Source organism: Scatophagus argus, chromosome 2 (genome assembly GCF_020382885.2).
Source record: "Scatophagus argus isolate fScaArg1 chromosome 2, fScaArg1.pri, whole genome shotgun sequence".
NCBI lineage: Eukaryota > Metazoa > Chordata > Actinopteri > Scatophagidae > Scatophagus > Scatophagus argus.
In genome coordinates, this window is record NC_058494.1 from 24,017,602 (window position 1) to 24,043,605 (window position 26,004).

General features: G+C 45.1%; 2 protein-coding genes across 2 annotated transcripts; one reads left to right on the plus strand and one right to left on the minus strand.

The window, feature by feature from the left end:
• Window positions 1-381: 381 nt before the first annotated feature.
• Window positions 382-6,772, plus strand: soul5l (heme-binding protein soul5, like). Its single transcript, XM_046372769.1, has 7 exons — window positions 382-893; window positions 1,605-1,664; window positions 2,039-2,120; window positions 2,210-2,330; window positions 2,427-2,566; window positions 3,544-3,707; window positions 4,591-6,772. Coding segments are annotated over exons 1-7 (1,062 nt in total). The 5' UTR covers window positions 382-891; the 3' UTR covers window positions 5,084-6,772.
• Window positions 6,773-9,662: 2,890 nt separating this feature from the next.
• Window positions 9,663-24,344, minus strand: LOC124050397 (calmodulin-regulated spectrin-associated protein 3-like). The gene is made up of 19 exons (XM_046372887.1): window positions 24,048-24,344; window positions 18,828-19,105; window positions 18,163-18,303; window positions 17,986-18,072; window positions 17,787-17,822; window positions 16,869-16,916; window positions 15,719-15,857; window positions 15,221-15,360; window positions 14,863-14,956; window positions 14,699-14,750; window positions 14,435-14,496; window positions 14,302-14,332; window positions 11,703-14,136; window positions 11,478-11,599; window positions 11,064-11,353; window positions 10,869-10,968; window positions 10,590-10,702; window positions 10,366-10,484; window positions 9,663-10,184 (listed from the first exon to the last, which is right to left on the minus strand). The coding sequence occupies exons 1-19, from the start codon at window positions 24,178-24,180 to the stop codon at window positions 9,852-9,854; spliced, it is 4,752 nt and encodes a 1,583-aa protein (XP_046228843.1). The 5' UTR covers window positions 24,181-24,344; the 3' UTR covers window positions 9,663-9,851.
• Window positions 24,345-26,004: the final 1,660 nt, after the last annotated feature.

The following is a 26,004-nucleotide window of genomic DNA, read 5'->3' on the forward strand; positions in this document are numbered from 1 at the left end:
GCTGTAGTCAGTAGCTTCAAGTTCAGAAACGGAATCCTACACATCCCATCATGCACCTGAACAACAGCTTTTCCTGCTGACCCTCCCTGCCTGGTAAATGTCTTTGTGAGGATGTGTGGTAGGCCAGTCTGTTCTTTTCTTTGTAAAGAAATTTCCATTGAAATGAAATGAATAGGAACAGAAAATACAGCTCCACCTCCTGTAAGTGAATGTTGTCTTATTAACTTTTATTATTGGATATGAGACGCACACCAATGATTAATCAATAAGGAAAATAATGCATAGTTTGAGCTTATATATTTTACAATACAAAAATCGCTCAAACAATACTTAAAAAAATGTTGAGATGTGGAACAACACAAACACGGTGGTATGGTCCTTTAAAAAAGTAAGTTTATCTTTATTTTCTTTATCTCCAGTCATAACACTAAATATAAACTGAATTTGGCCACGCTGCAGGTGTCGGACCATCAGAGGAGCAGTTTGAACCGCGGACCCTCATCATCCTCTCATGTCTGAACAGCGTGATGCGTTCATGATGGCGGATCGTCGACCGGACGTCCTAACGTCGCTGCCGCAGCGCGCTGCAGGTGAGCACGCAGTAATAACTGGCACCTCACCACCATCTGTCCTGTGTTGCTCCGCTCTTTGCAGGCTTGTGCCAGCTCGGCCCCTCCCTGCCTGCCTGCCTCCCTCCCCCCGTCCTGAGAGCTTCAGGAGGACGCTGATCCTCACTGCAGTCCGCAGTAAATCCACCGGCGCCCGTCAGAGTGCAGCAGACTGCAGTCTCTCCATCCTCCTCCTCCTCCTCCTCCTCCTCCCTGCGCTCCGCTAGCAGGTGGAAAGGACGCGCACACGCACACACTCCCACACACACACTGGGCCGGGACAATGTGAGTATGAGCTCTTACATGTCTTACATTTTGCGCAGTTTCCGCAGAAATGTTGACCCGCGGCTGATGCTCATTTTCAGAGACTTTTCTGCAGCGTCACGGACAGCTGAAGTTCCTTTTGCGTCGTTGTTCACCGGGTGTGCGTGCATGGAAATCTGACATTTTTAATTTTCGTGATGGTCAGACAATAGTGTCAAAACATATATATATATATATGTACATATATATTTAACAACGGCAGTAGATAGACATGAGAGTGAACTTGTGACAGCATTTTGAGACGATCCATTCAGGCGTCAAATATCCTCATGGGTTTGTTCAATGCGGGGCAAAAAGCTCCTGGTTTAATTCAGGTGTTTGGTGGAGTCAGGGAAGGTTATGATGAAGGGGCCGTAATGTGATCGCTGCTCCTCCATGACCTCGAAACGCCTTTGCTTTTGAAAAGGCAGAGCCGGATGATGCAGCACGTCTCTCGCCTCTTCGCGTGTCCCATTTCATCTCCGCAGTGCAAACACCGGAATGCAGCACACTGACGCGCATTACGGTCAAAGCCTTTTCAAACCCGTCAGTGGAATTTTTTTTCTTTGTTTTCATTTTTATATATACATATACATATATATAAATGTAGTGTTGGATTTTAAAAAGATTGCCGCAGTCCTCGTTTTGCTCCCTGAGTACATTTTAAATAGTGTGTGATGTGTCCTTCCTCAGGGCTTTCGTCTCAGTCTTGGCCTTGCTGGCCCTGATGGTCTCTGCTGAAGGAAGCGTTGGGTGAGTCCGTCTCTTCGGAGAGATGCACTGCATGGCCAAAAGTATGTGGACGGAATACGTCAGTTAAATTATTAAAAATGAATTTGGCACTTTGTCCAAAGTGACTTAGATTTTATTTCTTTTGCCACATTGGGGGGTCGTTTGGAGTTCAGTGTCTGACATGTAGACCATGATGATACCATGAATCAATTAAATGAAATAAACAGACAAGAGAAAGTTTAAAACAGCACCAGATTAATAATGCCAAAATGACAAGAAATTCCAATAGCTGTCTGAGACCGCATACAGAACTGTAAAGAACCCTGTCCGTATACTTTTGGCCATTCATTGAGGTTAGATACTGAAAATGAACTGTGACATCTGCTCTGCTGCAGGCCGAGCAGCAACACAAGCTTTTGCACGGAGTCAAAGGAGTGTCTGGAGTACGAGCTGGTCTGCAAAACTGATGAGTATGAGGTGAGTCAAGTCCCATCGATACACCGTCCTCATCAAGCTCTTCCTCCTCAGACAGATGCCCATGTGTGTGTGTGTGTGTGTGTGTTCAGGTGCGACACTACAGCCCCACTCGCTGGGTGTCAACAGACGCCGAAGCCTATTTCATGGGCGTGGGTGCGGCCATGGCCTTCAGGAGGCTTTTCCAGTACATCACTGGAGCCAACGAAGGAGGTGAGGACGGGACAGGAGCAGAGGACCAGCACGCAACGGTGTGTTCATTTCATGTGTCTTTATACTGCTTTGTGTGTGTGTGTGTGTCGTGAGCAGGCATCCAGATGGAGATGACCGCCCCTGTCCTGGTCAAGATCCCGGAGGAGACCAAGATGTGGGAGCCGGCTGTCTACACGCTCAACTTCCCACTGCCGGCAGCCTACCAGGACAAGCCGCCAGCGCCCACCAATGACAAGGTGAGCCTGACAGGTGTGTGTGTGTGTGTGTGTGAGAGAGAGAGAGAGAGAAAGAGAGGTGAGGAAGTCTTTGAGTTTGCCCTCGCGACTCATGAGATCAAATGCTTCTATCCTGCCAGTATCTGTGTGTGATTTGATCGCTGATTGTCGATCAGCAGATCAATACGAGCACTGCGGGATGTGAAGCAGTCAGTGAAGGTGACTTTGCTGCTGCTTCCCAGCAGAAAACAGAAACATTTCAAATGTCTGTTTGGTTCATCTGAAAAGGGCTGTAAACACCCACAAATTAATTCGTTTACTCCAGAAGCTTTTCTTTATTTTGCATCATTTAATTCTTACTTCCTGTCAAGTCATGTTCATGTTCTCTCCACCTCCTTTACTGGCTCCATCAGCTAACATTATAACTGAAGGATTTAATATTTTAATTTTATTTATTTTTGTTTGTTTTATTTTTAAAGAAACTCATCATAAGTTTAAACTAACTGTTTTCTCATCCAGTGGTTTTTGTTCAAGATGTTTTTGGTTCACTGAGTTTGCTTATGTTCGTGTATTATTTAATCCGGCTGTCTGACAAGATGGACGACGGAAGAAAACACTCCGATCATCTGAGAAATGAATCCATCACTGGCGAAATAAATAAACTTAGAACTCACAGAAGAGTCTCATCCCCTCCGGTCATGCAGTGTTTACACGTGAGAAAACTGAGTTTATTCAGTCGGTGTTCATTTACTGTTGAAGTACAGTAATTTAACTGCTTGCCATTTATTCAAGTACTGTGCTTAAGGAGATATGTGTGCTTTACTTGAGTATTTTCAGTTTATGTTACTGCGTGCGTCCCCTCCACTGCAGCTCAGAGGGAAATATTCTACTTTTTACCTTTGTTTAAAAGTTATTACGGGAACAATCACACCTGCTGACGTGCGTCATGCGCTCTGCTGTGCGCACCTTCACATGTGCGCGTTGTGTCTCCCGCGCAGCTGTATTTCACCGAGATGCCGGAAATGGACGTGTACGTGAGGAGTTACGGAGGCTGGATGCTGTCGGTCACCTCCAGGCTTCACGCTCACCTCCTGACTAAAGAGCTGGAGAGAGTCCGGGCTTCCTACAACCACAGCTACCACTACGGAGTGGGCTATGACAGGTATTTTTACACGTAACGTTTGGGACCTACTTCTTCAGAATCACAGCCCACTATCTCACACATTAGTTTTTTAAATACTGCCCTCCAAGTTTGGTGCATATGATAGTTTTTGATATTGTTTGACCGCCAGGTTTTAAACTAAATTCACGTTAGGTGCACAAAGCTACCAGTTGTTTGTGCAGTCAGGTGGTGCAGCACCACCGCGGTTACCTTAAATATGGTCACGATCCTGACTCCTCATATTCCACTACGGGATGTGTTCATTTTCCCCGAACAACAGAAAGTCAGCCTGACTGTCGGTGTGACTCTCGATGCCGATCTGTGTGCTACGGTGGCCCTGAGAGCTCAAAGCACCAGAACACGAACTGTTTCCAGGGGACACTAAAAACCGGGACACGCTGTGGTTACTGAAGTCGCGTCTCTGCAGGCGGTCTTGGAAAACGGGGCTCAAAGTACTGCGATGAACCGGCAGTAAACTCGGGGGTGTTCTGCTTCATGACGATGCGTTCACGGTCTTCGGTTTCCTTTCACTCTGAGCCACTTGCTTGTGTTTTCTGCCTGTTTGTCATGCACAGCATTTTATCTAATGTGCACGTGTTGATATTTTTATTGATTATCATTAATTACTTGAGTTTTGCCTGTTTCAGTGTGTTTTCATTATCTGCAGTGAGCTGAGCTCTCGGGCCCACCGTGATATGCACATTAAAAGCAAATTTACGATTATCTATAATTATGTATAATTAGGTAATTTGGAAGATTGTGTAGATTATACACACACATCACTCTTCGTGTCGCTGTAATTGTTGTGTTTGTCGCTCTTGCTCTTTCCTTGTGTGTGTGTGTGTGTGTGTGTGTGTGTGTGTGTGTGTGTGTGTGTGTGTAGTCCCTTGAAGCTCCTGAACAGGCACAACGAGGTGTGGTATGTGGCCGACGGGCAGGTAATCTGCACAGACCCACAGGAGCCGACCCCTGCACACACACCAAGGCCGACCCTGACCGACTCACCCACAGACTCTGCGTCTGAACGTCCCCCGCACATGCTCTCTGACTCCCCCTCGCTCGCTCCATCCAACCATTCCTCAAACGCAGCATCCAACTCCTCGTCACAAACCGAGTCCGACACACCTTCCGCCCCCCCATCTAACGCTCCGCCCAGTCCGTCATCCAGCGTGCCCGCTGATGCCGCCTTCAGCCACCCCCCCACCTCCGCCCAGATCCGGCTGGACCCGTCGTCCAACTCCTCCGATCCGGTCTCCGTGAGCCCGTCCCTGGAGCCCCAGCCTGCCGCCGCCGCCCTGTGGAACAGCACAGCCCACAGCTCTGTGGATACACAAGCTGACAGTAACCCCGCGCTCGGGCCGGATGATGCTCATTAGCAACACGTCTGATGTAAGCAGCTGTTCCAGGTGTTTTATCGTGGAAGGTAACCAGAAAAGGAGCAGTGGAGGTGGGTGATAAACGGAGGAGCTGCTCTCTTCCTCTTATTCTCTCTGATCTTATGTATTACACCAAGTCCTCCGTATTGCACTTAGTGTCTAACTATACGTTCTGTCACGGCTTTGCAGCTTCCTGTATCAGCAAACACATGCTTGTCCACTTTGTTGTTCTGAGGTGATCATGCCAGCTGCATTATAGAATAAGATGTATGCATTAGATAGGAAGTTAGAACGCAATGATATTGTGCTGCTTTGACCAGCTAAAGCTCAAGGCAGGGTTAGGTGCCATTTAGCATCAGTTTAATCCTAAAATCAATTTAAGATCTAATGGGACTCAAATGGAAAGCTGTTATTGGTAAGTTAAGTGTGTGCTGGTAGGCTGAGATATCAGAGGAAGTTTAACAGTCATAATGTGTTTTAGCCACTCTTGTAAATCGAGTTTGATGCTGTAATCGGTTTCTGTAAAGTAGTTTCCAGCCATAACATCCTAAAGCTTCTACTCTCTGTTTAGATTCGTGTCAGTTAATTGTGTCAACATATTGGTGAGACATTATAAATTCAGTGTGCACATTCACTGGGATCTTTGGTGCAGCCTGAAACCTAATTACTAACAGTTTGGCTTGATGCAATAGTTTAGTTTATGACATTTTTATCTTGACAACAAACCTTTATTCTTAGTATTTATGCTCAAAAGTGCCTGTGAAAACTCTTGGTCTGTATTTTAAATCAATTTTCAGGTAATTACAGTAAGCAATTTGATCAGATTTTGTGACTTTAATTAACATATTTCTGACAACAGTACAAACTCGGCATAGTTATGATCAGATATGAACTTCTCTGTTGAAAGTTCTGCCAAACAGAGCAGCAATAAATATTTTTAATTAAGTCTGATCCACACAAGTCAATTCCAAACCTTTAGTATAAAAATATGAAATTTCCAGTAAACTTGCACTTAAATGTTTTAGGAATTAATAAGATGACAGTTTTGTTTCAGAGAAGTACAAAGATTCATACAATACATGGAAGTACAACGCCGGTCCTGCTGAGTACTGAGATTAGCTTTCTGTTGACTTTTTCCATGTTAAAAAACATCAGTATATCAAAATGTTTAGATCTGCTTCCCCTAAACGTCTTAAGTTCATTTTCATTTGTTTATCCGGCACTTTAGAAATGGCTTCCCAAACTATTAATGTGGTAGGAACAACATTCAACATGTTTGTCAGACCTTAAGGATATAAACACAAGGTTTTGGTAAAAGGTGCTGGATGCTGACAGAACCATGTTATTTTCCAAAGGAGATCCCACAGGGGACTTTTAACCCAGTTTTTGCACACTGCAGGACTGAAAGCCTGAGTCTGCTCTAATGGTAAATCTTTGACATACTTTGTATCTATGCATCTGCACCCAGAAAATCAGTCCACAACAGCCCCTTTAGTTTCATTTTTAGACTTTGCATAGTGGTGGTCCAGTCTACAAATGGTGGGACTGCCCCAAGGATCCCAAAGAACCATGCCAGATCAACCAATGCAATACTACTACATCAGTTAATAAATTACATTCTCTATCTATGCGTATCTGAGCTACATACTGTATGTTCTGAGGAAGGTGCAATAAAGAACCATAACAAACTCTTGTTGGACTGTTGGGAGTCTTTGGAGTTGATCAACTAAGAGGATAATTATTCTGACTGACTTCTGACTGAGATCAGGTTCTTAAAGGTCCAGTCTGTAGGCTTCAGTGGTGCTTTAGTGCCACGCAGTGGTGACATTACAGATTGCAACCAACTGAACGCTCACCCGCCCCTGAATCCAAGTGTGTAGTGTGACGAACTACACAAAAGGCCCTCTCTGCAGCCAGAGTTTGGCCTGTCCATTCTGGGCTTCCGTAAAAACATGGCGGACTCCATGGAAGAGGACCTGCTCCTCCTGTAGATACGAATGTCTCATTCTAATGAGGACAGGAAAGCAACAGATTAAGCACTAACGAAACCATAATTCTGAATTTTGCATTCAAGTTCTGCCAAGAGGCCCCCCTAAACCCTACACACTGGACCTTTAAATGTTTTGCCCTTACGTTTAGGATTTGAACTTTGTTGACACCTGGTAAGTAACAAGACTAACGCTGTGGTAAACTGCAGCACACGCTTACCTTGATCTTTGCACCAAATGTCTTGTTCTTTGTGATTTTTCTATTTCCAGTTTTTTGTTTAGTGGCAAAATCTCTCTCTCATCTCTTACCTTAGATATCTATCTTACCTTAGATACAGTATGTCAGTGTTACAGTTTCAGCTTGTTGTGCTGCTCCCAAGTGGCCAAAAAAAGTAACGACCACCAACCCTGATTGTGCTGCTGAAATTGAGCTACCAGAGCTGCCAATGAGCCCTCAGTAAGGCCTGCAACCATTGATTATTGTAATTATTGATTATTTTCACAATTAACCAATTAATCGATATGTCTAGAAAATGTCAAGAACAAAGTTAAAAATGCCCAAAATAGTTTCCCAGAGCCCAAAGTGATACCTGCAAGTTGCTCCTTTTGTCCATGCAACAGTCCAAAACCCAAAGACTCTTCATTTACTATCAAAAATGACAAAAACAGCATCAGATCCTTACATTAAAAAGCTGGACAGCTGCACATATTTGACAACATTATAATTAATTAAACTTTCTTTAGACTGACTAATGAGTTAATCCTTGTGGCTCTACCCAACAGGAGTCGACGTGTGGCTCCCAAGAAATTCAGTCACATCAACACACAAAGTCTAGTAAACCTTAATTAGGTTGTTTCCTAACATGCTAGCTTGCGAGCATTAGCGAAAAGCGGTGGAGACAATGCGATGTGTTCACTTACAGTTCTCCCGAAACCTCCTTACTGCTCACTCAGTCTAAGGTCCTAAGCAGACATTTAGTTCCCTGCTTATTTCTCAGTTCAGCCCTGTTCATTAGCAAAATTACAGACTGCTAATTAAGTGATCTGGTTCAGTGTGACAGAAACAACAAACTGTGTGGGCGGAACAGGAAACTAAGAAGGACTAAAGAAGAGAGGCAGGACAAAGTGTGAGAGACGCAGATTGATCAGTGGAGTTTAATCCAGTCTGTTATTTCACATGTGAATGCTGGTCTGAAAAACACCAATTAAACTGTGCGCACTCTGCCAAAGTGACTGACAGGGTTTGATAGCATTTTGTCAAATCTGAATCCAGTTCTGAATCTGAAAACATTTGAATCCTTCCCTCTAGTTTAAAGATTATACTGTATGTTTTGTTTTGTTTTTTCACTCAGCATCAGCTAAAACATAGAGATTCTACTGCACATATTTATTCTTTATTATATTTTATTACTGTTCTATGACATTCATTAACTGTATGACATTTTTCCTTTTGAGCTGGCTCCTCACTGGGAGGCTGTCCTGCAGAAGCCATAGAAGCTGAAGTAAAAACAACACGGTGGAAGTAATATTAATTCTACTTGATCAATCAGCAAATAGCAGCTAAATCTCTGATTCCTCTCATGCATGATGCCCTTTAAACCTCACCTGACTCAAGACTCAAGATTCGACCCTCTCAAAAATCCCACCACTTCTTACTTTAACATGATGGGTGGTAGATGAATATTAGCTAGGGACTTTGTACCGAGTCCTCATCTCTGAATACTGCATTTCAGAGTTGTTTCATTGACTTTGGAACGCTTATGCTGAGGCGGACCACTAAGTTCAGTTATTTGTTTCTCTGCAGGTGCTTGTAGTATCAGGTAGAAGGTAAAGGTAAAAGAGTGATTGTGAATGAAAAATTGGATGAGGGATTCTTAATAAACCCAGATATTTTTCCAACTTGGAACAGGATCCAAAACGGAAACGGCTATCAGAACCCCTTCTTGACCGAGAGTGCAACAATGCAGGAACTTCTAAATGTGAGTTTGACATCACATGTCAGTTTAGAGTTGTTTAATTGGCATTTGACACTCATACGTAAACCGATTATCAACACAGTTCCATCAAACATTCAGTTTTCACGGTGATATAGTTTCAAAATGAGTTTATACCACATACAGTAAGCAGCCATTCATGCTGTGGTCGTCAAGTCAGAAAACCACTGGCACATCTTTGAGCTTCACTTCTGCTCTCTGCATCGTATGCTTATGGCTTTCTTTCATTTGGCAAAACTAAACGTGTTTAAATCCACCTGTTGACAGCTGTTGGTAGGATTAAATTTAAAACTCTTACAAGAGAAAAGTCTTGCCATTCAGTCTGACACAAGAAGGCCGTTTGGCTCAGTGTATAAAAGTGGTGATCTGCTTCGGGACTTCAGAGGGAACAGACGGTAATCGTGTGTTTTATGAAAGTCAGTAAACAACTTAATAAAGTTTCCTTTTCTTCTCAAAGAAAAAAAAAGTCATTTGTAACTTCAGAGTTTGTAACTTCAAACAATGAATGTATAAGTAATGAGACTTTTTAAAAGTAACTCTTCCTTGTGCAAGTAACCTAACGTTTTACAAAACCTTCCTCTGCACACTCTGGTCTCACAAAAAAGAAGGTTGTGCTGTTAACATTTTCATGCACATAAATGGGGAGTACAAATCATTTTTTTCTGTTTTTGTATTTGTAGTAAAATTTGCAGTAAAATCACAGGGCCGTTGTTCGTATTTGACTACTTTTTTCACTATAATTATAGTGTTTCCTGTATGATGTGTCACTGTGATGTGTTAAGTTCCTCACTTGGAAGTGACTGCCTTCTTAGCAATGCTCGCCCTCCTGCTTCCTCCTCCTGCTCCTCCTGCTCCTCCTCCTTGCCAAAGATGGCCGGGGATAGTGAAGGCGTCCACACTCATGCCCATGGTTTTAGAGGGGATGGCACTAAACTGCTTCCTGTCTGAGCTGTACTTGTAGATGGACTCCACTTGGGTGGAGCTAATTGTTCGTGGGCCCACGCCAGCCAGTCGTACGAGCTCCTGGGAGTCCGGGTTCATGGTGTAAACGCCCCTAAACTGGCAGCTGGAGTCCCGGAAGAGGATGAGGAAGTGGTTGGCGGGACTCTTCTCTATCTCCTGGGGTTTGAAGAAGGTGAACATGAAAGAAAGGAAAGTGTCACAGTTTACATCTGCTTGTACGATGCACAGATATAGAAGTTACCTACAAAAGAACTGGTGGAATTGAAATGATTCGTGCTATTCATTTTACTGAAGAGGTAGCAAAGTGGCTCATGGTGAAGTAAGATGAATCACCCACCTCGACTATCTTGTTTTTTTGAGTCTCGTTGACCTTTCCAGCGAGGCAGCAGCGAGAGAGAGCATTGTGAATAATGAATTTGTTGGACTTGAAACTTGGTTCTTTGAAGAGCTTTGGACCTGCAAACACAAACACAGGCAGCCCGTTTACCCATGTGGACAGCATTGTGGCAATGCGTGTGTGTACTTAAGAGCTGAGAGATAATGCACTGTGTAGTACTGTACCTGTGTATTCCGGGGCAGGCGAGGTACCATTGGAACCAGTCTCCCATTCTTTATCTCCATTCTGATTTGCCAGTCTGCTTGGTGTCACACACGCAGCAGGTGAATCAGGGCGGCTGTTGGACAAATGTCAAACAATGAACCAACAGGCCTCGTCGCCTAACACAGTGTCTGTACTGAAGAACAGACCGGATTCACAGCTGCATCATCAACAAAGAGCACCAGCCCACCTTCCACTACTACAATCCTACTAAACATACTGTCACCTGTGCAGCAGCGTACCTGTTGGGTTTCTTTGTGGGTTCTGCACATTTCTTTCCTGGCTCGTCCATGGCTGCCAGGTTGAGGGAGGAGTGAGAGTAGACTTTGGTCAACTTAGAGCCTAAAGCAACATATATATTGAGACATTAAAACAGTAAAATCATCTACAAACCCAACTCTTAATTAGTTGATAAATTTTTCCAACTTAGACTTTACCAGTTGCTCCCTTGGCTGGACTTAGAGAGAGCTGCGTTTCCTCCCTGGTCATGCTGCGAGGCCTGGAGCGAGTTTTCTTAGCAGAAGATCGTCCTTGATTGGTTGATTTCTGCTGGAGCACTTTGTCCAAGTCATCCATGATCCTCAGCTGTTGCCGTCGTGCATATTCCCCTCGTGTGAAGTCTCCCCGACGGGCTGGCGTAGCAGGAGGTGTCGGGGAAGGTGAGGTCGTGCCCACAGGAGGTGTATTGGAGGGAGATGCCACTCGTTTGTCTGGTGCTGGTCTGAAACCGAGCAGAATTAGGTTAAAAGCAACGTGGGTACATCTCAGTTAGTTCACAAATGTACAAATGCATAGAATTGCATAAGCATCCATTTTGTGCAGATGGATTCATAAATGTGTTTGTGTGTTACCCGTTTTCCCTTTCTGGTTCGTGCCACTGTCTCCTCTTCTTCATCTCCTCAGTTCTCTTCTGTTGTTTTTCCAACAGGAAAGCTCTACGCTGGGCCATCTCCTCCTCACTATGTATCTCCTCCTACAACCACACAAGCACAGGATCCCATACCCAAATGTCATGAAATAATCTGCATGCAAAATAAACTCTTCATTCCCTTCCATGATGTTTTGCAGGCACTCACCTTAAAGAAGAATTGGATTCCTCCTCTTGTTCCCATCTCATTCTGTTCTCCACCTGGATCCAAAGTTTCAGTCTGTTTCGTCTGTTCTCCTTTGGATTCAGTTTGTTGCTCTAACAAGTCACCAGCTCTTGTGGCCAGTTCTAGCTGCTCTATGGGATCTAGAGGTTCTGCAGCGAGTGCTCTAGCAGGTTCCAAAGCAGACTCTGTGTGGTCGCTCATAGAATCAGAGGAAAACTCCTGTCCTTCATCAGTTGGTTCATCACTGCCCTCCTCTGGCCCTCCAAGAGATGACAATGAGACCTCAATCACGCTGCAGCGCTTCCCTGAAACTCTGCCACCTTCACCTCCTGCACTGTGCGCGGCAGAAATGGAAAAGGTCTCACTCTCGAATGAGCACTCAGAAGGAGCTCCAGAGCTGCTTCCACCAGCGGCCCGGGGGCAATCTTGTTTCGACTGTGCCAAGACCGGCAGTCCTCCTACAGCCTCCTCCTGCTCTAGCTCCAGGCTGAACTGAGTTGGTGTCTCACTAGAGCCTGTGTCTGAGGTGCACTCATCAGGTTGCGGCTGCTGGATGGGCTGAGGAGACTCCTGGGGAGTCTGAGGTCCACCGATACGGAAAGAAGAGGAGGTCTGAACCTGACACTTGCTTGGGGACACACGGCGCAAGTGGGGGAGGGTGTCCACATTCTGGGTTGGTGTCAAGACGCGGTTGAGTGGGGGGAATTTGAGTTCGGAAGGCCGTGGGTGAGGCTGATGTTGGGGGCGGGGATAGTGTTTGGGGCTGCGGGGAGTGCAGGAGGAGTGGATCTTAGTGCGAGGAGCTGGACAAGAGGAAGAGATGATAGATTTTGGGGAGGTAAGAACTTGAGAACGCCGTGACGGTGAGGAGGCAGAGGGGGGGTTAGAGCCAGAAGGGATAACCCAGGCTTTGCTGGTACTCCTTGACGGAGTCTTTGTTGGGGTTCTAGGTGGTGTCTTTGTTGGGGTGTGAGGAGGAGTTTTGGATTGTGTTTTGGCATTTCCTTTGGGTGTTTTGGGTGGGTTTCTGGGTCTTTGGTTGCTCATGAGCTGCTGTTGCTGTTCTGTAAGTTTTTGCATGTCTTTCTGCAGAGACTGCAGAGCTTCACTCAGTTTTTGCACCACTTCGTTGTACTCCACAAAGACAGCTTCGCCTCCTTTCTCTTTCTCTGCCCCTTTCTGACTTTCAATAGAGAATGTGACCTGCTTCTCTAGTCGAGGAGGGTTGGAAACAGATGGCTTCTCTTTCTCCTTTTCTTCATCTTTTTCTTTCTCCTTTTCTTTTTCCTCCTTCTCCTCCTCCTGTTTCAGTTGCTCCTCCACACGCGTGAGGCGCTCCTCCAGGGTAAGATTATCCTCTTCTGCTCCCTGCCCTCCTCCCTCTCCTTGCTCTCTTTTCAGCTGAAGGAAAGCAGTTTTTCCAAGTCTCTGTCTGTGCTTGGCAAAGATGGCTTCAATACGCCTTTTTTGGGCCTCAATGCTTTTGCGTTTTTCCTCCAGACGAACCCCCAGCTCCCACGCCTCAGAGCCTGGCTCAGGGCCTCTGGGACCTGGACTGTCCTGGCGGCCATTTGCCCCTGCTGGAGTGGAGGGTGTATGTGGAGTGCCTGGGGTTGTTGGGGTTGGGGCAGAGGTTGATTCCTCCCCGGGAGCAGCGGGATGTCTTCGTCTGCTGTCCCGTCGTTCAGCAAAGCTTGTCATGCGTGGACTGTTGCTGGTGCTGTGGTTTCCATGGTGGCCTTTACTGGGTCGAATATTACCAGGGGCATTTCTTGGGGTATCGTCCGATGCTTCAGAGGAGTCAACGCTGCCATCTCGTAGAACAGAATCATCATCACGTGACATATCAGAGGTGCATCCTGATCTCTCCGTCCTCTCTCCCCTTCCTTGCCTTTTAGTATCACCTACGTCTCCTCCAACAGGCCGGTAGAGGACTCCAGAGCGACAGGGAGCAGAGCTACTGAGCTGGGGGTTATCCTCCTCTGGGGAGTGTAGGAAGAAACCAGCAGGCGCTCCTTCAGGACGTAACCTGGGCTCTGGCCGTCCACCCAACACTCCTTTTCCTCCTTTCTCTGCTGTCCTTCCTTTCCTCCGATCTTTGTTGCCAGGAAAGTGAACCGCCTGTTTTGCTTCCTCGATGGTCGGCAGCTCTCCCAGTGGCGTCGTATGTGCATAAGGGCCCCAGGACGAGCGCTGCGATGGTGCAGAAGCGCTGACCAGGTGGCTGAAGTCTTCTGGAGGACTGTAGGGGACATGATTCATCCCTGCTGATGGTGAGGTCATTGCAGGGATGCCAGTAGTGAGGCTGTCAGAGCTGACAGAGCGAAAGACAGAATCTATTGGGTTTCCCATGACAATGTCAACATCACTGTCCAGCCCAAATGGGATGCTGAAAGTCACTGCTGACAAAGGACGACTGCGGAGCGGCGGATGACGATGGAAGGATGGAAATGGATGGGTTGTGCCCGACAAGAATGGAAAAGCAGAGACCACAGAAGCCAAAGTAAGAAGATTAAAATTAAGATAAAACATGAATGCAACACAACATTTACTATAGATATCCCATGAAGCTGTTAACTACCTGATTTGTTTCTTTGTCCAACTTTTGTTTTCTGGAAAAACAGATTTAAAAAAAAAAAAAAAAAAAAAAAAGTCTATTAACCTCTAATTTGATTAAATTCATTCAAATGAAAACATTTCTTACTATGTCTTACCTGGCGATACAGGTGAGGAGATGGGCACAAGTGGTTGCTTTAAAATGAAGGAAGGAGAACCACTGAAACAGAAAAATACAGTAAAATGTTGTTCATTTGCAACTCTTTAAAACAAGTGTAACATCACACAATAGTGCTCATGTGTATGCAGACCCCAGCCAGGTCCTATTTCACTATTTATCTGCCAGGTTTATTCAGGTTTCTGTGGATGTTTATGTGCAGATGGGTTTAGGACTGATGTGGGATCTGCAGTGGTGCTCTTACCTGTTGCTGTTCCCGCTGACCGGACTTGTACAGTCTAGTAACCCTGAGACATCTGAAAGACACAGTGGTTTCACAGGCTGTTATTCTGTGCGATATGTATTCACAAACAGTCCGTTAACAATTATCACAGCAATGTTATCAGCAGCATTCTGGGAGTCACAGACCTGTGAGGTCAATGGGTTGTATGGGCTTGACAAAATCAGGCTTCTTAACTTCAAGCCACTCCAGCAGCTCAGCTATGAAGCTCATGATGTTTAACTGAGAAAAAGAGCACATTGTGTCACCATGGAAAATGGAGTGTCAACAACTTAGAGCAACCACAGCCAGGCTAAAAACTCATTTTTCCCTGCCACCTATCGGCTGCTGCACACTCTGTCCACTGTAAACACCAGAGCCTTTGAAGTCAGCACTGCAATACTTGTCTTCCATCTTGGATTTAGTGTGCATGCCTTATTTCCTGTCCATACACCTCTCTCACTTTAAAGGTACCGGAGCAGAAATGTGAGCGGTCATAATGCTTACATGCAGAACCGGCGGAGCGTAGAGCAGGTCCTCCAGCGCGAGGGGGCAGCAGCTCTGTAAACTGCTCTCACAAAACTCTGTGATCAGCTGCAGGTTGTAGAGACTGTCAGCCACCGACATGGTGTCCTTCAGACACACATCTGGAACCGGCACATGAACATGCTGATGTGTGTGGCATGAAATGTTTGTGTCTGTCTGAGCTGATACTTTTGATTCATTGCAGATAATTCATTACAGATGCTGTTTGACAAATAAGAATGCTTTGACAAATAAAGTTCACTGTATTTCAGCAGCAACATTTATAAAACATAAAATTCATAATAAAAAAAGCTCAGAGACATGTTGTACTGTTTTCACTGAAAAGCTTTCCTACAAGACGGGACAATCATTTAAGCAGCTGAGTGTCTGGAATCAGATAATGTATAATGTATATAAATATTTAATGTTCAAATGTGTACATGCATGTGTGTGTGTTTGCATCCGAGTATGTGTGTGTACCCTCCAGAGGCAGCAAGCTGGAGCAGTAGTAGTGCAACACGGCAGCTATAGCACAGCCATTAGAAAGATCTTTGACCGCACAAACCAGAGGGAAAGTAGGAGTCAGCTTAGACTGCACTTTATCCTTCCTATAGCGAATCTATGGAAGAAAAGAGAGGGAAGGAGGAGGATGAGGAGGGAGAGAAGAGGACAAAGAGAGGAAGAGTTTTGCAAACACAAGTAGGAATCAGAAATGGCAAGTGAGGGGAAAAGAGGAAAGATCACAGATCAGATACAAAAAAACATCACAAATATGAAAATAGGTTAAGGTTTATATTATGTCTGAGAGTTAGAACGGACAAAGAAAAGAAATGCAAAACCAGCCAGGATTGTCCTTCTTTCAGACAATAAATAAAAACCAGAGTCAAACTATGACACCAGCCAAACTCCAGGAAAATTGCAGAGAAGAAAACCAACAAAGCGCAAGACCAGCAAAGCCTCAAAACATTTAAAGACACACACACACAAACACACACACCAACCAGAAGGTGCAGTGCAAAGGTTAAAAACACTGAGAAGAAAAAAGAAAAGAAAACTATGAAAAATGTCTGTGGTCATAAGTGAGAAATGAGGGCGTTTGTCCTCCAGTGTCCATGCAGAAGAAGCTGATGATACTGTGAGCCTTCAGTTCTCATCAGGTAACAAATAAAACCAACGTAATCCGATAAGAAAAAGTGAATTCACACCGTGTCTATCTTTTAATGTGCACAAAATGCACCCAAAAGAATCCACACCCCCCCGAAAAAACAAAACAAACGCTGCATGTGCATCAACTGTAACTTGTGCTGAATGATGTTAAGCAGCCTTGTTGGAGGAGGACAAAAGCTCAGCATCTGTGAGTAACATCGAGGCTCACTGTGCCTCCTGTAACAGGGCTGCGTAACATACACCTCAAAGTGAAGCAATAAAACACATTAAACATGGATAAGTACCATTCAAAAGCTAATGAGAGCCAACCTCGGGGTTGGAATAGTGATTAGTCTGTCAGTCAGTCAATGGTCGACAGCGTGGGAAAGGTGTGGCGATTGGTCGGGAGGTCTGTCAGTCAGTCGAGTTGCTACGGGAGACATGGGGGATGAGGGTGAGAAAAGAGCGAGGTGTTATACGTTACCACTGGCGGCTTATTCCCCGACTCCTTCAAACAAAAAGCGATAGCATGCTGGATGGGGGGATGGCAGAGAGAGGGAAACAAGCATAAATGACAAGGGGGCCGGTCATCATGGGAACCGCCACACCACAAAGTCACATGGCACTGCTGGGAAGGAGGAGGAAGAGGAGGAGGAGGAGCAGAGGACGGGGACAAACAAATGGGCTGTACACTTACGCAATATAGACAAAAGTATTGGGACATCTGACCATTACACTAACAGGGACTTTAATGACTTTGCATTCTAAATACACAGACAGCTTTGCAGTTTCCACTCTTCTGTAAAGGCTTTCCATGAGCTTTTGTAGTGTTTCTGTCAGATTTGTGAGGTCAGACACTGATGTGCTTTGCTTTGTGCACTGCGGCACAGTCATGCTGGAATAGAAAAGGGCCTTCAACAAACTGTTGCCACAAAGTTGGAAGCATAGCATTGTCAAATGTCTTGGTATGCTGAAGCATTAAGATTTCCCTTCACTGGAAGTCAGGGGCCGAGCCCAAACCCTGAGAAACAGCCCCATAAAGACATGTGTCTGGATACTTTTGTCTATATAGTGTAGTTCAATAATAATCAGCGAGGAAGTAATTTCACCTCCCTCCTCTCTAAACCGCCCCCCCCAGCTCTGATAATCTGGGCTGTTTGAAATGAAACCGATGACTGAATGTAACAAAGTCATAAACATCCAGGTGTCAGGACATCATCAGTTAATAATAATAATAATGATAATAATAAGCAGCTAGTGGACATTTAATCTAACTGGTCGGTCACAAACAAGAGCCCTTTGTACAGGACAGATAAGAGTTATGTGTGGCATTTCCAGCAGGCACAATAACGTCAGCCACAGCAGACAGACAGAGAGACAGACAGGAGAATATTACACTTACTGGGACTAGTTTCCAGTACCAGCGGGTGGATTGACACTGCCAGAGAGTGAAGCAGGACAGAGATAAACCCAGGGGGGAGAAAACAGAGAAGCTTCAGCAACACATCCACAGTGTGAGAGACAGCTGCTCATAACAGCAAAACTTCATGCATGGGTGTGTGTGTGTGTGTGTGTGTGTGTGTTGGGGGGGTCCTTTTTACCGCGTCCTGAGCAGGCTGCAGGTCTGTGCACGTCTGCGGCTTGGGCGGCTCGTCATCTTCTGTGATTTCTCTCAACTTCTGGTTCAGCTAGAAGGAAGTTTAAAGGATGAGTTCACGATGGGCTGGAGTGAAAAACAGCGGACCTTTCCTTTAATCAAACAGCTACTGTGGTCTCACCCTGTTGACCCAGAACAGCAGAGAGTTCTCCCACGGCGCCCCGACACCCATCTGCTCCGCCTCCGCCGCCATCTTCACCCTGCCCACCGTCTCTTTGGCCGCCAGTGTCATCAGAGCGTCAATCATGGCGAGGTGGACATTCTGCACCAATCACAAGAGGGACAATTTCACCGTCTGTTTCCAAAAAGGGGGGGGGGGTTAGCCGTGGCCTGGAGGTTGGAGAAGCGGCTTGTGATCGGAGGGTCACCGCTTTGATTCCCCCACCAGACGGGCAGGAAAAACTGATTAATGCGACAATTGCTCCCCCCCTCCATTAGCCAGCTGATGTGCCCTTGAGCAAGGCACTTCACCCCCAATATGCTCCCCAGGGGCTTGATTTGCTGGGTGTTGCATGTGTGTGTTCAACTTATGATGGGTCAAATGCAGAAGACAAATTTAGTGTGTATATGTAAAAATATATATACTGCCAATAAAGCTGATTCTTCTTCTCTTATTTAACTATTCTCTCCTTCTCATCATCCTTCTGTGCTTACTGCCACTCCTCCTTTTCTTAAATTGAGACACGGAGTTTTCTCCCAACTGACTCTTATTCACTTTTCTTTAGAGTTTATTTTACTGCCAAGTTCAAAACCAAAGACCACACACTCATAAACAGCTACACGCACCATCTTGATGGGGACGTAGCTGAGTTCCTCCTCGGTGACGTCCGCCTCCTGGACCTTTGGAGTGAAACCTTTCTTAATGAGGAACTGCAGCAGGGCGGAGTTGTCGGCCGGGGGCCCCTGTGACGCTGGCAGGGAGACCCCGTGTCCCTGGGCCAGCAGGGCCTGCGCTCGGCAGTAGATCTCAGGGGAAAGAAGCAGCTTGGAGACGGACGGCTTGAGGTGCTCTTGTTCATACTGGTCCTTGTAAAGCGGCTCCCGCAGCTCGACAGGAACGTTTTCTGAAAAGGGGAAGAGGAGAGTGTCATCGAAGCTTGAATAATAATGTTCAGCCTGAAATATCATCACAATAATGAGATGGATGGTCACTCGTGGTCCTGAGAGGATGAATCCCCCTGACTTTTCCTTTAGTGCCAGTTTCACGCTGGATTTTAGTGAAATCTTAACATTTGGATGGATTGCCATAAAGTACAAAATCCTAATAAGTTTTGTGAGCCTCTGAATTGAATGAGAATGTTATGCTTATTTAAAGGTCAAGTTTTATATTCTTTTTATATTCTATTTTCTGTTTAGCTTATATACTTTATATTTTTACAGTCCACCTACTGCTCCCGGGACCTGAGTCCTAATTTCGTACCACAAACATGTGAATGTGAGCTGGTATGACAATAAAGTTCCTTGAATCCTTGAATCTCCCTGTTGGATTTTCACAAACTTCTGGACAGATAAACATGGTTCCCAAAAGATATATCCTAATGCTTTTGGTGAGCCCTTGACTTTAGTTCAGCACCATTAGCAGGTCAAAATTTCAGTCCAGTTGGCAGCTTTGTGGAGCCTCACAGAGCTGCCGACTGTTTGTCCATGAATATTTCAGTGGATGACATGATATAAAAGAGTTCACTTAATCAATATCCTCAAGTGGAGGTAATTATTGAGTAGATGTACTCATTCATCTACTAAATGTTCTCTGAGCTAAGGCTGTCAAAAGTATTAGAGCAGATACTTTTTCAGAACTGCTTGTTTAAAATAATACAAAATCTGCATCTGATTGTACTGAGAGAACAAAGCTGTAAGAGAAACAAATCCTCAAGCAGATTCTCAAGCCAAGGCTGCACTGTGTGCAGCTTGTTCATCAAAAAGGGAAAAGAAATTCTCCCTTTTTGTACATCTAGGACTTGTTCCATGGTACTGAAGTACAGAAGTAAGAGTATTGTTTTATTATTACATCATATTATGTATTTCTTCCAGCAGGCACAATGCTGGAGAGAGATGGGAAAACGAGTCAGTCTTGCTGCATTGTTCTCTGAGGATGGGAACAATGCAGAGAATTGCTTTGTCAACACTTAGTCCCATGTGGAAAACACTACAAAGGTCACACAGGCAGAACGCAGCTCAACCCTACGGTCAGTTCAGGAAAACAAAATAACTACTGCATAAAAGTGAAGTTTTCCCACTATGGAAATAAGCTGACTGTAATTGAAGGTGTCTGACTGCAAGGAGCCTGCAGGAGAAGATAACAGCATCATCTGCATGAACAGCTCAGTTAGGTTCACCAGACAAGTGTGTGTGTCAAGTAATCTATGATGTGCAGGAACCTCCGACTACTACAACTGAGTTATTTCACAGACACACACACTGCGGCCACACACACTCCCCTCACTGACCCATATTCCAACACTGCAGGAACTGGAAGGCTGTACAAGGAGTCGGGCCAATCCTGGAGATTGGAGTGGACTTCTTAAAGGGAATATCAGAGTCTGCATCTCTTCCTTTTACTGCTGCAGTCAGTCCTCATTCCCTCTGAGCCTTCACGAGTTCCCTTCTCCTCCTTGATCTGTCCTCACATATCTAACTCTGTCTCGTAATGAGAGCCACATCTTCTTCAATTCCTCTCTCTGACCTCCTGTTGTTTCTTATGCATCCGCGACTCCTTCTTCTCCTCATCTTCTCCTCCCTTCGTCTGAAAAATTACTGCATAACCTCAGTGAATTTGAAGACAAAGTCTACCTGTGCCACTGCACAGACAACAGTTATAACACACACTCCACTGCAGTGTGGTACACACACACACACGCTGTTTGGGGTTAAACCCTCGCCTTTCACTCTCTGCAGCACTGGGAGGAAATAGGACTGCCGTCACCATGGGAATGGTGGAAATGGAAAGCAGCCATTATGTCCTGCTCACAGCAGAGGAGATGAGACTGGACTGCAGAGTAGGAACCAGCTAACCCAGTTAACATAATCCTGTTTCAATCAGGAAAAACACAGGAACAGGCCTGTGCAGCTAAAACAACAACAACAGCCAGCCTTACACTGTGTCGACTTAACAGCCATCAGGTTCCACAAATCAACAAAATACATACAGATACTGAAAAAATCATTCAGATCTCCATTACACATGTTTACACAACACGTGTGAGGAGAAGAAAACCACTCACAGTTATTTTCTAGCTTAACCAAATCATTATTTCATCTATAAATTGCCAGGAACCTGTGAAAATTTGTAATTTTCCAGAATGCAAATTGGAGTCTACAGATTCCTTGTTTAACCATCAGTCCAAAGCTCAAAGATACTGACTTTACTCTCAAATTGCAGCAAAGAGAAGCAGAAAGTCCTAACATCTGAGAAGTTGAAATTAGACAATGTTTAGCGTTTTTGCTTGACAAACGAGTGAAACGATCATTTTTTAAAAGCAGGTCGGCAGCGTAACCGTGTTTGGCCACTTGGGGGCAGCAGAAGGTACATAAGAACAAATCGTTTACATGTAGCATCATCACTTTTTAACATAATGTGGTGAACATGTTAGCAGCACTGTTGTATAAACACATCGTGTTGAGGAGCAACATTAGCATTCATTTAGATTCACGGCTTTTAGCTCAGGTTCTGGTCTATTAAGGGGAATATCTTTCAAACATTTCCCGGCTAGCTGCTAACTGGCTAACATACGGCAGCTATGAGCGTGAACACAACAGTAAAGTTTCGAGTTGAGATCATCACTATGAGCAACCATAGTCATGTGATCTGTTCTTTATGTTGAAATACTGATGAAGCTACTTCAAAAAGTCAATTCATCTTACCATGAATTTATTTTCTCTTGCTGAAAATGTTAAAAATGCAAACGAGCCAGCGTTTGGTTTGTCCCTTCCGGGCTGCTGTAGCAACATGGCGGTCCAACATGGCCGGAGCTCAGCCAAAAGTAATGAAAACTCAAAGATTCTGAGTTTCAGGTGACGGCGACAACAACATTTCGAGTGTTATACTCCGTATATTCCGTTTCTGCCCATAGAGGCGCTTAAAACCTTCATGCTGGACCCGAACACCTGCGGAAGTAGTAGAAAAAACGTGGAGAAGAACTAGAAACCAGAAACTGAGAGAGAGAAAATTTAGATGAAATATTCAGATTTATCTGATCACCTGTGTTATGTTTCAATAAATGATTTTTAAAAATGTTTCTTATTATGACATGTTACCTGCTGTTATTTAGTCAGTGGCACATTATCGGCCATTACTCTCTTCATACTGTAGTTCATTTTGTAGAAGTCCTTCTTATGTTATGTTTTATCTTATGTTGTGTCTTCTTTCTAATTTTCTGGTTTAATATTAGTATATGGCGTAGGCAGGTCATGGAGTTTTTATGCTTGTAAAATCATACTTCACTTTAATAGCATAAAGAGACGGGCTTCATTAATTGTCTCTACGAGCTGGAAAACATTTTCACAAGAAATATCCCTAACAAATCTATTTTTTTGTTGTTGTTTTTTTCAGACAAGTCATCCTCTGGTCATGTCAGGTAGAATAAAACTCATCTGGATGTGTGTGTGTGTTGACTCCCATGTGTGGTTTTATCAGCGCTATTTGCTCCTTGGCCTCCATTAAAATTCCATGAGGCGCCCAGTGGGCATTTTCCAGCTGACAGCCCACAGTCGAGCCTCCCTGCTGGGAGGTTTTCAGCTCTTCCCTCCTCCTCATCCTCGCGTCCAAACTGACTGGCAGCCCGGACACAAATATAACATGAGAGTCCGTCTGAGAAAGGCACGTAAAGAATAACTACACGACTTCACTACTGCAGTATTACCTTCAGTGTGACATCACTGTGTTAGTCAGCAGAGCCTGAACCCACATGCAGCATAACCAGCACGGAAAACACGAGGGCTTAATGCTGTCCTCTGTTTTGTATCTTTTTAAATTCAGTCTGTCTAAAAATGAGCAATTTGAAGATGTGATTTGGGCCATTTTCACTGTTATATTTACCTATATATTTTTGTCTATTTTTGTAGATTATAGATAGATGTGATAGCTTCTGACAATCATCCTTAGTTGCAGCATGATCACCCAGTACAACAAATCACACAGCAAAGCCCTGCACGCTGAAATGTGTTATGAAGGTGTTATTGATCAGAACGGCATCCCAGGTCCTCCTGCTCTCGTGCCCCTCTGAAGCACACAAAGCTGCTGTATTTTGACCACTCAAGCACACAACATCACAAAGCTGACGGGTACAAATCTGCCTTTACGGTTCTGTCATTTTTCCCACCCTCAGCGGATGTCCGTAAACTTACTCCCAGATACGTGAATTAGTGGACACATCTGCAGCAGCTGTCACCAGAGACCCTCTATTGTCTAATAAGACCCACTGAGTCACCTTCACTGTTACTGCCACGCGCGACAGCCCAGCGTGCGTGCGTAACACTGACACCAATATTATGCGCTTTGACCCATTTACAGCCGGCCCGCACACACACACACACACAAACACATACACATTTTTTAAGACGTTTTAGTCATTAAAAGGGTCGTAAGTTTTCTTTCCCCCCCTCTCTCTCTCTGATGTTTAGGCTGGTGAAGCCCTCCACAGGCCCGACTGTGACAAAAGGCTTTGTTGCACCGCAGCGATGACAGCCTCCGTCATGCATCACGCACCACCGAGGAGATTCCTCCTGACAAGCCCCATTTTCATGTCAATAATCGGCTCCTCGTCGCTAACGCTGTAACCTACGTGCACCGTTAAAGCTGCACAGCCTGGAGGAGACGAGCAGGTTAACAATAAGCACGAGTGCAGCACCTGATGGGGATGCGGATGGATGCTGCGCAGACGTGACGTGAAGGTTCCCTTGAAAGGGAAATTAAACGAGAAGCTCTAACTCTCCACATGCAGCGGGATTAATAATTAAGCGCCCCACCCAAGCGGCGCCTCGGTGATGTGAACAGCAAGACTGGACTACCTGCAGAGCCGTACGATTTCGACAGCAGCCACCGGACGCTGGCGCGGATCTTGGCCCGGCTGAAGTCGTACTGGTCCAGCGGTTTGATCTCCGGCACCGAGGAGATCTTCATCGCGCCGGCAGAGTCCACCATGGCCGCGCTGCGCTGCGCCGCACGGAGGACACGGAGGCAGCAGCAGCACCGGGGAATTGTGAGGAGGAGGGATGGATGAGGGAGAGGAGAGACGGAGGAGGAGGAGGGAGGAGGGAGGAGGACCCTGTGATGCAGACTGAAACATAAAATTGCTAACAAGACGACAAAAAAGTCGAACAGAGCAGAGAAGCTGAAAACTAAAATACGTGCCTGAATATTAGCTTACTGATGAATCCAAAATGTGAAATATGGAGAATAAAATAGCGGCTGTCAACCCGGCTCCACGCCCCCGTAAACGTCACATGTCAGCCAATGGGGATGTCGCAGGAAAATGCTCCTCTAATGTCTCATAATTTCGACACGCGTGAACGCAGCAGCAGCAGAATTGAGCTCTGAGGACTGACAGCGTCGCTGTTTTTAACCGAGAGAGAGAATTAAGAGTTTCACAAAGGGACTGGGAACATTCATGTCACTAACGTCACCTTCTTCCACACGGTGGCGCCCTTGAGCCAAGCAACGACTTGACCCCAAACTGCTGACCAGGTGACCCAGTCAGCGGACACAAAGGAGGGCTGCGGTTCTGCTGCTGCTCCTGCTAAAAACAGCAGAAAATCCCACATGCACAAACACACCGCAGGGGCCTTCATCATCATCATCATCATCTTGGACGAGTACAAATCCTCATTTATTATCCCATCATTAAGTCATAAAAGTATACAAAACTCAGCATATGCTGTTACGTACGCTACATAGACAAAAGTATTGGGACACCTGACCATTACACCAACAGGTACTCTAATGATATCACATTCTAAATACACAGACAGCTTTGCAGCTATAACAGTACAGCATTATGCAAAAACAAAACTGCTGCTTTTGTTTGTTTGTACGGTTTAAATGTGAAATAATCAGGTGGTTTTCAGTACTCAGCAGTGGACCAACAGCGCCCCCTAGTTTGACCATTTAGATGATTTCTCTTGAAACATCCCCCCTTTGTTTATTTTTTAGTGGATTGAATAAACAACTTAAACACTTCTGTCGCCGTCAGCAGGTAAAACAAAAGGAGCGAATAATGAAATTAATGTCGGCTGAATTCCATTTAGCTGCTTCAGTTTCAGGGTCGTCTTTTAACCCGCTATGACGAGTCAAAATGTCTGCTGTGAAAAAATTAAATAAGTGTTAAACACACACACACACACACACTCACAACAGGCTCCATTATTTCATAAAGGAAATGACAGGTCGATCAGAGTCCATGGACATTCACACACATTTGGAGTGTGTGTGTGTGTGTGTGTGTGAGAGAGAGAAACAGCAGCAGCTTCAGCTCCTGAGAATGTCACAGAACCGGTTTGTTCGGCCGACTGCAAAATAACAAAAAAACAAAAATGTAAAAAAAATCCCGGAAATGAGGGCAAACTGTGAGAGCTGATCTGTCAGGGTGCAGACAGTTGGTGCCATCCTCCACCTCACACGATGAGAAAAGTAAGAACAGGCTCCTCGTTTTTAGACTCACCTTTCAGCTCGGGACGGAGGACAAGCACGAGGACACGCACGAGCAGCAGGAGCTCCTGTCCGACTGACGGCGGACAAGAACAAACCTGGTGTGTACGCACATACACATTGTGTGTGAGTGAACTCTGACACACACTCAGGGTTCACACTGAACGAGAACTTTGGAAACCCTCTCGCCTCTTTACCTGCAGTACATATTTTAGCAGTTGTGATGATGTCATCGAAATTGGCACGAGCGCTGTGCGGTTCAGCTCAGGCAGAATCTTTAAGCTTTTTATTCTTTCATATTTTCGTCTTAAATATTTGCGC

What these genes read in the sequence shown, in the direction of transcription:
- soul5l (XM_046372769.1), top strand. An exon ending in GCAAAACTGATGAGTATGAG is followed by an intron (nt 2,121 to 2,209) that starts GTGAGTCAAGTC and finishes GTGTGTGTTCAG; the next exon opens with GTGCGACACTACAGCCCCAC. An exon ending in CACTGGAGCCAACGAAGGAG is followed by an intron (nt 2,331 to 2,426) that starts GTGAGGACGGGA and finishes TGTCGTGAGCAG; the next exon opens with GCATCCAGATGGAGATGACC.
- LOC124050397 (XM_046372887.1), bottom strand. Translation starts at nt 24,180, where the DNA reads ATGGTGGACTCTGCCGGCGCGATGAAGATCTCCTCGGTGCCGGAGATC. An exon ending in GGTACTGGAAACTAGTCCCA is followed by an intron (nt 16,917 to 17,786) that starts GTAAGTGTAATA and finishes CCCCCCATCCAG; the next exon opens with CATGCTATCGCTTTTTGTTT. An exon ending in CCCACAAAGAAACCCAACAG is followed by an intron (nt 10,703 to 10,868) that starts GTACGCTGCTGC and finishes TTTGTCCAACAG; the next exon opens with CCGCCCTGATTCACCTGCTG.